Below are 13,564 nucleotides of genomic sequence, written 5' to 3'. Positions count from 1 at the left end.
TTTACTTAAATCTATATATAATCATTCACAAAATGAAAGATACAATTTGCCTACCTATTCATCTCCTCTACACTATAAATCACATTTGTAATTAAAAATTTTTCAAAAGAATAACTGAAAAGACGGTGTAAATTAAACTACTGGTAACACAAGAACATCATACTATTAAATTCAGTAAAAATATGTACTACTTTACATTAGAAGTCTTTGTTATTGATGTTGGTTGACCACACACCTGTTAGCAAAGTTCCCATGACATTCACAGCTAAGCGAGCCACACTGAGTGACTTTGGTAATGCATACTGGATACACAAATGAGAAAGCAACTGGATAGCAAATATCTGCAATACAAAATCAAAATGTTACATGTTTCTGAGGAATCCTTAAGTATTAAAATTTTTTAAATGTTTGATAACTAGCAGGACTGGAGGGAGATTAAAATTTTCCTAAACCTCCAAAATGCTCATTACCTGTTTTTCAAGTTCTGGCTGTGCAATAAGCTCAGGTATGAAATCCAGACAAATGTGCATAGATGGAATACCTGCGACGGTCAGAGGTAAAAGTTCACATGGATAACCCTATCTCAACAAGAAAGGGGGGAAAAGTTAGAAATTAAAAAAAAGACCTGTAAGTCAAATACAGATAAAAATACATAGGAAGATTTATCTTCCTTTATGTAAAAGTTGCTCAGAAGGCTACAGTGCCCTAAATAAATCCTGGCATTTGACCCTTCTGGTGCACTAGAATAAATTATCTGAACCTATTAGTGTGAAATAAAACCTAAAAACTTGGGGATCCCTGGGTGGCTCGGCAGTTTGGCGCCTGCCTTTGGCCCAGGGCGCAATCCTGGAGTCCCGGGATCAAGTCCCACGTCGGGCTCCCGGCATGGAGCCTGCTTCTCTCTCCTCCTGTGTCTCTGCCTCTCTCCCTCTCTCTCTCCCTCTCTCTCTCTATGTCTATCATAAATAAATAAATAAATCTTAAAAAAAAAAATTAAAAACTCTGGATTTTTGGCCATATCACAAAGGACCATGAACGTTTGAGTGATCTCTGATTTCTAACTGATCCCTATTAGTTTAGTAATCAAACCACTCTCCTTCTCAGATATAAAGTTCAACCATATAAAGATTGTTCTTTGAAAACACACCTGAAAGTGAACAAGTTTAGCAATGTTGGGATCAGCAATGTACATCTGGTGTAAGAGACAACAGATAAGGCACTGAACTTCTCGAAGGTTACAGAGCAAATTGTCTTCTCCTTCCTCCATTCCCTTATTTGAAGCACTGGTAGTAATAACACTTTGAACATTCCTTAGCAAGCTGTCTGGATTAACACCCCTTGCCTTCTCTTCTTCAGTAGGTAAGCAGATCTCCAAGAGAATCTGGACAGCTGCACTATCCTACAAGCAAACAGAACAGTGCATTTAAGAATTTTCTGAAAATTTTATTTGAAAACCAAATCTAATCTTGTTTTCACATGAACAAAAGTGGTAAAATAACAGTTTCTTTAAAAAAAAAGGGATCCGGGATCCCTGGGTGGCGCAGCGGTTTGGCGCCTGCCTTTGGCCCAGGGCGTGATCCTGGAGACCCGGGATCGAATCCCACATCGGGCTCCCGGTGCATGGAGCCTGCTTCTCCCTCTGCCTGTGTCTCTGCCTCTCTCTCTTTCTCTCTGTGTGACTATCATAAATAAATAAAAATTAAAAAAAAAAAAAAAAAAAAGGGATCCCTGGGTGGCGCAGCGGTTTGGCGCCTGCCCTTGGCCCAGGGCGTGATCCTGGAGACCCGGGATCGAATCCCACATCAGGCTCCCAGTGCATGGAGCCTGCTTCTCCCTCTGCCTGTGTCTCTGCCTCTCTCTCTCTCTCTCTCTCTGTGACTATCATAAATAAATTAAAAAAAAAAAATTAGAAGAGGAGTATTCTGATTAAGTGACATCCTAAACAGGGCCTAAGCAAAAAATGACTTCCACCAAAATCTCCTTCCTTTCCTCTTAAATTCCTACATTTTCCGAGATCCTATCCTGTATTCCCCTCTTTTTCTCAACTGGTTGTTTTTCCTCACCAATTAAGTAATTCCTCTGAAGATGGTGGTTAATAATTAATACCTAAAAGTCACTTCCTAAAGCTTTTTCACTTTTAATTTGAAGATGGGCTCTTTATGGCCCTGGTTTTGCAAAGAAAGTCTGCCTTACCATCTATTCCCCCTGTACAAATCACTGTTGCTCAGTCTATAAGCTTGAGTGTCATTTCATAGAACAGTAATTTCCTGAGGGGTGATCCATTTGATGCCCCTACATATAAAGGAGAGCTAGAATCATTTTTAACTAGCAGGAAGAGGTAAAAAAAAAAAAAAAAAAAAGAGAGAGAGAGAAAGAGAATATATGACATGTATCTCTGGAAGACAGCCACTGCCTGGAATAGAAGAAAATAATTATTTCACCTGTTTTTACGAATGATTATAAAGTAAAGTAAGTTTTATTTTATAATTATCATTCTTGGGTTGAAGGGTTTTTGGTCTGGAGTTATTGTTTTGTTGTGTTTTTGTTTGTAAACTCTGGTGTGAGACTACCCAGGCTTGAATACTAGCTCTGCCACTTATTAATGTGTAGCCTTAAGCAAGTGGCTTAACCTCCCTAGGTCTCATTTTCCTAATCTATCAAAATGGATAATACTCCATGCCTAACAGATTGGCTATAAAGATTAAATGAGTTAATATACATAAAGAACTTAGAAGAGCACTCAGCACATAGTAAGCATTATATAAATGGTAACTAGTATGATCCTCAATTAGTTACCTGAAATTCTGAGGACCAGATTAATTTTAGAAGTCAGAATTCTTTTTAATGTAATATTATATAATATCTCCAGGAGAGACTAGGGTAGCACACAGTGCAGTCAAATATACTCACATTTCTGCAGTAAAACAACATTCACAATAAGTGAGATAAAGCCATAAATAGCCTCATATCAATTCAGGTCAAGTTTTCTCAAAAATGAGATCACGTCAAGTCAGGTCTTTCTGCCAACTGAATTACCGAAAAAGTGCTTCAGTTTTCATAGCTTATTTGATTTCTGTATCACAGATAAGGGATTGTGGACCTATACTATTGCTCTAATTCCCCTTATTGTCAGTAAAAATATTTCAGAAGATATGTTTCAAACTAAGAAAACATTTCTACTTTGAAGACCTCAAATTGCTTAACTTTTAATCATCTCACATCTCCTGACTTACTTAAAAATGACTAAAGGCTTCGGAAAATCCTACATTGTTCTAAAACTTTTCTAAGGGCCCCTGACTGGCTCCGTAAGTTAAGCGTCTGCCTTCAGCACAGGTCACAATCTCAGGGTCCGAGGATCAAAGCCTCACATCTGGCTCCCTGCTCACCAGGAAGGAAGCCTGCTTCTCCCTCTCCCTCTGCCTGCAGCAACCTCAGCTTGTGTTCTCTCTCTCTCTCTCTGTCAAATAAAATCTTTAAAAACTTTTCTATATATAAAACAACTCCTTGTATTGTCATACTATTTACCACTACTTGACATTTTATTATATATATACTTGTTCTGTTTGTCTCCACCCTTCAATTTTAAAAAAACAAAAGTTTTATATTTTGTTAACATGTAAATCTCATTTAAATGGCTCTTAAACTAATATTATGAAGATTATTCCTAATTTTAGTAATATAGTCCATCTGATATTCAGAAGCAAAGGAAACAACTATAATACATTCTGTAATGAAAGACATGCACAACATGTCACTGTTGTACATAGAGGGCTATCATATCCCATCTATTTAACTAATTATATTAACAGGAAACCCATGCCCTTTCTTGGCTAATTTTATTTTTTTATTTTTATTTTTTTTAATTTTTATTTATTTATGATAGTCACAGAGAGAGAGAGAGAGAGAGAGAGAGAGGCAGAGACACAGGCAGAGGGAGAAGCAGGCTCCATGCACCGGGAGCCCGATGTGGGATTCAATCCCGGGTCTCCAGGATCGCGCCCTGGGCCAAAGGCAGGCGCCAAACCGCTGCGCCACCCAGGGATCCCCTCTTGGCTAATTTTATTACCTGAGCAGCCAGCAATGCATTTTTCAATTCTTCTCTGGTAACTTCAGGGCCATCAGTTTGCCCAACTAAACCTATTGTATTATTCTGGGAAGGCCTATCTTGCTCTGCTGTTTCCTTCAGATGAGCACTAAGGTAGGCTTTGGATGCAAGCAGATAGCCATTCAACATGTGTAGAGTGATATCCATCAGTGGGGGGCATCTAACACAGAAAGAAGAAAAATACATGAGAAAGAATATAAATTTATAAATTACTCAGAATATGATCAATCAGTGGTGAATAGTACCTAAAAAACCTAAAGAGTTGTAGTACTCTTATTACACTGAAATATTTATTTTATTTTTTTAAGATTTTATTTATTCATGAAAGACACAGAGCGAGAGAGGCAGAGACACAGAGCGAGAGAGGCAGACACAGGCAGAGGGAGAAGCAGGCTCCATGCAGTGAGCCCAATGTGGGACTCAATCCCAGGACTCCAGGATCACGCCCTGGGCAGAAGGCAGGCGCTAAACTGCTGAGCCACCCAAGCTGCCCTACACTGAAATATTTATTTAAAAAGTTTAATAGATTTATCCTATCCTCTATATTTTGATTATATTGAATACATATTAAATATTATCTATTTCATCTCATCAACTAAAATCAAATATAACGTATGCCCTTTTGCAAAAAGAGCAGTACTACCAGTAAATCTCTTAAGTAGGAACCTGCAAAGCAGCTGTCCTCAAAGAGAAACATTCTACAATTGATAAGATGAAGGAAACTAGAACAGAATATTTATTCTTTCTATTCCTGTTTCTCCTTTGGAGCAAGACAACTCACTATTCCAAAAGTGCTTCATCCACTTGACCTGAGATAAGTTATTTACAGTTATTCATTCCACAAAGATTGTTGCAGATTAAATTAAAGGAGGTAAGAATAAATACAAGAATTACATACAAAAAAGGAAACAAAAAAATAAATAAATTAGTAACCACTAAAATTTAAAAAGCCAAGCCCAGGGCGCTTGGGTGGCTCAGTCAAGTAAGCATCTGATTTCGACTCAGGTCATGATCTCAGGGTCCTGGGATCCAGCCTTGCATGGGGCTCTGTGCTCAGCGGGATTCTGTTTCTCACTCTGCCCCTCCCCCAACTCGTGGGCACGCACCTGCTCTAATAAATAAAATCTTTAAAAATATATAAAAAATAATATGAATGATCACTTAGTAAAAAAATGTTTTTAAATTAACAAAATTAAAAGGCAAAATTGGGGCAGCCCAGGTGGCTCAGCGGTTTAGCACCGCCTTCAGCCCAGGGCCTAATCCTGGAGACCCAGGATCGAATCCCACATGGATTCCTGCTTCTCCCTCTGCCTGTGTCTGTGTCTCTGTCTCTCTCTCTCTCTGTGTGTGTTCTCATGAATAAATAAATAAAATCTTTAAAAAAAAGGCAAAATAGAACAAAGAAAAAAACTGCAAGAGCTAATATCCTTTATGAAGAACTCTTTCCAAATCAAAAAAAAATAAGCATTTCAATAAAAAACTAGACTAAAATAGAAAGAAACGATATCAATAGCCAATAAGCATATTAAAATATTCAATCTAAAATACAAATTGACTAAGGGTGCCACCCTTAGTCACCCTCAGTCAGTTAAGCATCTACTTTCAGCTCAGGTCATAATCCCAGGGTCCTGGGATAGAGCCCCACGTCAGGCTCCCTGCTCAACGGGGAGCCTGCTTCTCCCTCTCCCTCTGCCTATCCCCCTGGCTTGTGCTCTCTCACTCACTCTCAAATAAATAAAATCTTTAGAAAAAATTAAAATAAAAATCAAGTTTTTACCTATATAAAGTAGTAAAGTATAATATCAAACACTGCTTTGGAAATGTAAACTGGTCCAGCCTTTCTAGGTGGCAGAATGAAAATATGAATATGAATCAAAATATGAATATAAAAAATACAAAAGTCTTGAAAATAAGAATGTTACTTTTCCCCTACAATTCCATTTTTAAGAATCTGTTCTGGGTTGGCTTGGCTGGCTCACTTGGAAGAGCATACAACTCTTGATCTCAGGGTTCTGAGTTTGAACCCCACATTGGACACAGAGATTATTTCAATATATATTAAAAAATAAAATATTTTTTAAAAAGAATCTGCTCTAAGGAAATAGTATATAGAATAGTCACCACAGTAATATTGATAATAACAAAAAATAGAAATAAACAAAATGTCCAACAATAGTGATTTGGTCAGGCAAAGCAAATCTATGTGGGATACTATGCAGCCAATTAATATCAGAATATCTATTAATGTGGGGTAAAGTTCACAAGTGGAAATCCAGGCTAAGAAAACATTATATACATTATGATAGCAAAATCTAACAACTTCCTGAATAACTGGAGGCAATTCAGATGAAACGTTACCTATTTAAATGGATTATTAAGACTGATAAATTGTTTTAGAAGTTACTCTTGTCTGGAAGTGTTATTTACTGCTATTTTTCTTTTATTAGATACTTAATGTCACTTACACTGTTCATTCGCCTGACTCGTATTTCCTATGAGACCCTGATCTCACCAAACCATATGTGGCTGATTTTGCAAATTTTGTCACTTCATAAATGTCATCCCTTAGGTTGAGGACTGATGAGTACATTCAGAGAGTGTATGTCTTACTTAAGTTTTAACTCCAATTTCTTTCCCCTCTAGGCCATCTAACACAAAGCTTCTCTTCTTAAGTTACCACCTAAATGACCTCTTTAGCCTAACATTCAAGGCCCTCCACAGTCTGACCCCTAAGTTGACATTCCTAAAGTATGTTCCTCTCAACAACTTACCCCTCCACCCCAAGGCTTTTTCATCTGTGCTTCTGTGCTTTTGCTCACATTGTTCCTTTTCCCCCATAATGCCTTCCTTAAGCCCTTACCCCCATCATTATAGTGTCTGTTCATCTAAACCCCATTTCTATCCTTTAAAATACTACTCAGCGGGCAGCCCCGGTGGCGCAGCAGTTTAGCGCCGCCTGCAGCCTGGGGTGTGATCCTGGAGACCCGGGATTGAGTCCCATGTCAGGCTTCCTGCATGGAGCCTGCTTCTCCCTCTGCCTGTGTCTCTACCTCTCTCTGTGTGTCTCTCATGAGTAAATAAATAAATCTTTAAAATACTACTCAGCTCCCACTTCTTTTGCATCTTTCCTGAACCTTTAACAGCATCCATTTACTGTACCATTCATCTGCATGCGACCGTATTATTTAACTTTACATGTATTTGTCTTATTTCTCCATATAGGTGATAATCACTTTAACCTATATATAACTGATATGACTTAGCACAACAATTGGAAATTCAAATATTATTGATGTGAATTAATTAAATTGGCCTGTTAAGGTGAAGCCACTTCAGAGCAACTGATTAAGTTCAGCAATTGGCAAGGAATTATGGACAAATGTGGAATCAATGAAACTAATCAATGAAACTTCTCACAACTGAGGATGCCAAAAAGATGATAGTTTATGTAATGGTTCATATTTAGTAAATTTTTAAAAGCCTTTTTCAAAAATGCTAACAAGGCTAGATTTTACTAATAAATATTAAACTGAATAGTTCTTAAATGTACACAAAACAAAAACAAAAAACCTCACAGCTCACACTGCCAATTACCTACAAGAACACTAAGACAGACGTAAACGGAATTTCTCCAATTTCTTTTGACTCTCCAAAGTATAACTCCAGAATAAAAATGAAACTCAAATGACACTTACCTGTGTACCCTCTGATCACATCTTAGGACAATGAGAGGATCTATCATCAGGTCATTCTGAGTATACTTTTGTTGTCGTACAAACTTTATTGAAGGCTGAAGTGCATTAACTGTCATTACCCACAGCCTGATGAAAAATAATCACATGTTCAAAAACAGCTATATTATAGATGAAACCTATAGCCATCCAGTCTTAACTTAGAAGGATAAAATCAGGAAAAAATTAATCAGGTGTGAATGAACTTGGAAAAATTAAGAACTATGGAAATCTAACTTATTATGATGTCTCTAAAACAAATGAAAATAAAACAGCAAATATAGTTTCAAAAAGCTTCCATGGTTATAATGGAATAATCATGGCATATAAGAATAAAAGTATGAATTAAAACCTTAGCACTATGAAACTGTATCTGGCCCCATAAATTAAGCCTTGGTTCCGTATCATCATAAAATCTCAATGTGAGATGCCACTTTGAGATTAGACATCAATAAACTATAAAAGTGATTACTAACCTGAAGTACACATCAGAATTACTAAGGGATATGCCAATAGGAAGGGTACCTAATTTCTCACAGTGAAGCCCAAGAGTCCATCAGCCCCATCTTGCACACAGAGCTTGTCCACTCTCAAATATGAGTGGATAGCTAAGAGTTACCAGACACTTAAGTAAAGCATCTAGTTTGAAAAAGATTAAAATATGCAAACAGAAGGAAACTTCAAAGAAACAATATAGGGATGAGAAACTTTTAAAACTCTATAATATCCTTAAAGGATAGAATATTGCATATATGAAACAAGAACAGGAGACATTTAAAGATCTTAAGGTAAAGGGCACTTGGGTAACTGAGTCAGGTAGGCATCCGACTCTCATTCTCAGGGTCATGAGTTCAAACCCCATGTTGGGCTCCATGCTGTGCATGGAGCCTACTTAAAAAAAAGAAAAAGAAAACTAAAAATACTTGGGTAAGAGCTCTTAAAAATTAAGAATATAACAACTTAGGGACGCCTGGGTGGCTCAGCGGTTGAACGTGTGCCTTTGGCCCAGGGCGTGATCCTGGAGTTCTGGAATCGAGTCCCACATCAGGCTCCCTGCGGGGAGCCTGCTTCTCCCTCTGCCTGCATCTCTGCCTCTTTCTCTCTCATGAATAAATAAATAAATAAATCTTTTAAAAAAAGAATATAACAAATTATTTAAATTCAAAAGAAAGATCAGAAGATAACATTGAGGAAATACTTGAAGTAAATTCAAAAGACAAATTTAAAGAGAAGAAAAAAATTAGATAATCAGGTTTTATGACAAGAGGCTTAAAAGCTAAATTATAAAAAATTACAGAAAACAGAGGGAAAGAAATCACTGAAAAAAAACCAAGATTATATTCTTAGAAATGAAGGCATTAGTCCCCAGACTAAAAAAAAAGGCCAAGCACCCAACACTATGAATAAAAAAAAACACATACACAAAATATATCATGAAATTTCAGAAAACAGTGAAAGGAAAAAAAAAACCTACAATATAAGAGAAAAAAACAACAATCACATACAAAGGAGTGAGAACTGATATATCACTGGATTAATTAATAGCAATAAGGGAAGCTCAATTCATTCAGTAAAATTAAATCTTCAAATTTCTGAAAGGAAAATTGAGATAGAATTCTACACTTAGGCTAAAGAACAACCAATCACATGTGAGGGGAAGAATAAAACCCTTTTCACGCATGCAAGTCCAAAACAATAAATAAATTCCCTAAACACTCTTTCTCAGGAAGCAACTTGAATTTGAGTTACACTCACATTAAAAAAAGGAACTAAACCAAGACGGAGAAAAAAACATGGAATTCAACGAGGAGAGACAAAAGCAATTCCAGGATGGCTTCTGTGCATGTCCCAAACTAAAAAATGAAGATGGAAAGCTATAAAAGGAATGTTTCCAAGAATAAAGTGCTACTGATAAATTACCGGATGTGTTAGAACAATTTTAAAGTAAATGTCCCCTCAATAATGGAGTTTAGGGATGAATTAGTTATTAATACAAAATGAAAACAAAAAACCCAAGTAAAATGAAGAGGAAAGTTTTTTTTTTTTTTTTTGAAGAGGGAAGTATTAACTCAGGGTATGTGTGTGAGGTATGAAGGAAGGCAGTTGTATAAGAGGTTGTAATCAAAGGATACTGCATATGTCAACTATAATAATAGCACTGATGTAGTCATAATGACAGACACACTGAATACTACTTTAACCAAAATTTTGGTATTACTCTGTTGGGAGAAGTGAAGGAAGGGAAAGTGTGTTGGGGGAAGAGGGACTCACAGGGGAGGAAACAGGTGAGAGGGTTAACTTTTCATCTTGCATAGTGGAAAGACAAAATTTCTCAATTGGAAAGTCAGGAAATCCTAGTAATTATGTTACTGAGATAGATGGGGGGATATAAATGCCAGAATAAAAAGGTTAAAGAGCTGGAAACAGCTGTCTCTGGGGAGCAACAGTCAAAATGGAAAGGAATATACTATTTAAGTTCTTAAGTTACGTGTATTTATTTGACATAAGTAAAAATTAAATTTAAAAAGCATAAATATTTCCAGACCAATTAAATCAAAATCAAAGTCTAGCCCAGTGTTTAGGTTCTTTTAGAGCAGACTAGGTGGTGTTTGTTTTCCTACTTAAAGGGGTTCTGATTTGCTTTTATTTAAATTCTAGCTAGTTAACATACAGTATAAGATTATTTTCAGGTGTACAATTTAGTGACTCAAAACTTACATACAACACCCAGTGCTCATCATCACAACAAGTACACTCCTTAATCCCCATCACCTATTTAGACCAGATGTTTCTGATGCCATATATGGAACAAGAGAGACTTATCTTCCTAAAGGCAAAATAATTAATCCAGTGTTCTCTAAACTTTATGGGTGCTAGAATCACTCAGGAAATTCTTTAAAAAAAAATTTAAAAAAAGTAATTGCTAACTCCCACCAACAGACACTCTGATTTAATTAGCATGTATTACAACTTGCTGATCAGGAGTTTTAAAAGATCTCCAGGTGATTTTAATGTGTAGCAAAATTTGAAGCCATGGCAAGGATTGCAAGACACATGGTGATCTAAATCACAACTAGCCACAAATGAGTATACGTGAGAATTCATTTTTAAAGGACTTTCTCAACTTGAAAATACTTTGTTTTCTGTTTCTTAAAGTTTATTCTTTTCCTTAAAGGTATAACTACTTTTTAATTAGTGGTCTTCAGAATGGATTTATATTGTCGGATAATCAACAATTTTTCAATATTTAAGTTATTGTATACAATCACTGCTATACGCTTATTTATTACATGAAACAATACACTGAAATTACCTTCTGGGCATCACAGTATTAAGAACCATCCATAGTTTATTGACCGTTTGAAGAATTCGCCGTGGAACCCCTGAATTCAACAGCTGGTTCATATTGGATGTTAATACTTCTGCATAAGGTATAAGTTCACTGGCAGAGAGTAGAGTCAAGTGTTCCAGAATCTGCATCACTTGTGTGTGACTTACTGGGACAGCTGAAAATGCTAAAAGGAAAACTTAGCAGTCATGATCTAAATTCTATACAGCTTACCAAAAATTATTTAATACTGTCCCATCAGACTACACACCACCCAAATGAAGGAAACACTGTTGCTGAAAAGAGTAAAACTTTCAATCCTGGCCACAAGTTTTGGCTATACTTAAAATAAGGGCCTAAGGTACTTTTCCCTCTGCCTATGTCTCTGCCTCTCTCTCTGTGTCTCTCATGAATAAAAAAATAAAATCTTTTAAAAAAAAGGAGGGGCCTAAGAAAAGTTAATGTTACGTATATTTATAAAAATAATCATAAAGATAAAAGTTATAAAAATCTCATTTTTTTAAAGACTTTATTTATTAAAGGAGCCCATGCAGGGAGTCCAATGTGGGACTCGATCCCAGGACTACAGGATCATACTCTGAGCTAAAGGCAGATGCTCAACTGCTGAGCCACCCAGGCATCCCTAAAAATCCCATTTTAAAAAACACATTAGTAACCCAAAGATAAATGCCATTTCCTTGGTGAATCAAATTAGTTTTAAAAGTTGACTGAAAAAAAGAAAAAAAAGAAAAAAGAAAATAAAATAAATAAAAGTTGACTGAAACATGAAAATATACCCAAGTATTGCTTTTGGTAGTAATATTCAGTAAGATCCAAACTTCTTAATATTTTCCATCTGGGGGGCCCCCTTTATAAGATGTAAGTATCCAGCAGACTGCTGTTAGTAAAAAATATCTATAACTGTGCTTTTCAACAGAATAGTCACCACATCTGGCTACTGAACATGTAAGAAATGTAGCTAGTGCAAACTGAGATGTGCTTTGAATATAAAATATATACCAGATGGCAAAGACTTTCTTTGGAAAAATAGTAAAATATCTCATTAATATTTTTATAATGATTACATGATGAAATGATAATATATTGAAATATTGGGTTAAATACAATTATTAGAATTACTTTTGCCTATTTTTTAATATGGCTATAGAAAGTTAAAAATTATATGTGTGACTCAAAAAAAATTATATGTGTGGCTCATATCACATTTCTAATTGACAATGCTTGAACATTTCCATTAATGGCAAGTACATTGCTCTATTCTATAGTAGTTATTTCTGACCAGTTTAGGACCTTCCTAAACCATAGTACTATTTAGTACTGTATTTTCTACAGTATAGTATTTTCTACATTACAGTACTATTTAGTACTGTAATGTAGAAACTATGAGTAAACAGATACAAGCATGTCAGAAAGAAAAGATTAAAACTCCTGGGGTGCCTGGGTGGCTCAGTCAGGTAAGAGTCCAACTCTTGATTTGGCTCAGGTCATGATGTCAAGGTTATGAGATCGAGCCCAGCACAGGGGATCCAGGCTCATGGCAGAGTTTGCTTGTCCCTCTCCCTCTGTTCCTCCCCCAACTTGGGGCACTCTCTTTTTCTCTCTCTCAAATAAATAAATAACATAATTTTAAAAATTAAAAAAAAAAAAAAAGGTTAAAACTCCCTAAACTCAAAATTACTTAAACATATTGACGAAACATTGTTACATACCAAGGAAAATTCTGCATGACTTTAAGATTTCAATGAGCCTAACATCTCTTTGTACTACTAAAGGTATAAAAAGGAGTATCCAATTTACTCTACCTTCTTGGAGTTGTTTAGGAGAGTGGTTTTTGGCATTATTAGTCAGTAGCATTCGCCTTAACAGGGCATCAGTCCCTGTGATTTCTTCTTCACAGATCCAATCATCCACAATGCACAAATGTGGATAATTAGTTGCAAGGAGACGTAGTAAAGCAGAATGCAACCCTTGAAAATTTACAAGAAGACAACTGGATTCTTCATTCGCAAAACCAAAATCTTTTCTCCTCTCTCCCCTCTCCCTTGTCTCTTTCATTTTTGGCAAACCAAAGGAATGTGCACATCTTATGCATGCATACTATCATTTGAGAATTTGTTTGGTAATTCAGCCAGATAATCTGGTTAAATAAAGATTTGATATGCAAAAAGGTGGAAACTACTAGTTTTATCAAAAGTTCTCCAGCTTTCTTCCACCCTATCCCAACATAAAAGACTTCATGTTGACACAGCAGTAGTTCAAGTATGAGGGCAATGGGGAGAAAGACAAAAAGAGGAAAAGAATGTCCATCTGGGGGAGATCATATATGATTTGAGAAAGACCTTCCTCAGAAATTCTGATAGGTGTCTATAGAAGAACATG

At 36.2% G+C, this 13,564-nt stretch overlaps 1 protein-coding gene across 5 annotated transcripts in view; it reads right to left on the bottom strand.

The window, feature by feature from the left end:
- INTS2 (integrator complex subunit 2) overlaps positions 1-13,564 on the bottom strand; it is a 52,529-nt gene that overhangs the window by 4,289 nt on the left and 34,676 nt on the right. For 4 of the 5 annotated variants that reach the window (XM_038547961.1, XM_038547962.1, XM_038547964.1 and 1 more), the window contains exons 17-23: positions 12,988-13,152; positions 11,150-11,351; positions 7,801-7,926; positions 4,067-4,265; positions 1,148-1,399; positions 471-578; positions 236-341 (exon numbers count right to left, since the gene is read on the bottom strand). In XM_038547961.1, the coding sequence (XP_038403889.1) occupies positions 236-341; positions 471-578; positions 1,148-1,399; positions 4,067-4,265; positions 7,801-7,926; positions 11,150-11,351; positions 12,988-13,152 (1,158 nt within the window). The remainder of the gene's footprint in view (positions 1-235; positions 342-470; positions 579-1,147; positions 1,400-4,066; positions 4,266-7,800; positions 7,927-11,149; positions 11,352-12,987; positions 13,153-13,564) is intronic. The other variant, XM_038547965.1, reaches the window with a different exon arrangement.

This window comes from Canis lupus, chromosome 9 (genome assembly GCF_011100685.1).
Source record: "Canis lupus familiaris isolate Mischka breed German Shepherd chromosome 9, alternate assembly UU_Cfam_GSD_1.0, whole genome shotgun sequence".
NCBI lineage: Eukaryota > Metazoa > Chordata > Mammalia > Carnivora > Canidae > Canis > Canis lupus.
This window is presented reverse-complemented; position numbering and strand designations above follow the sequence as displayed.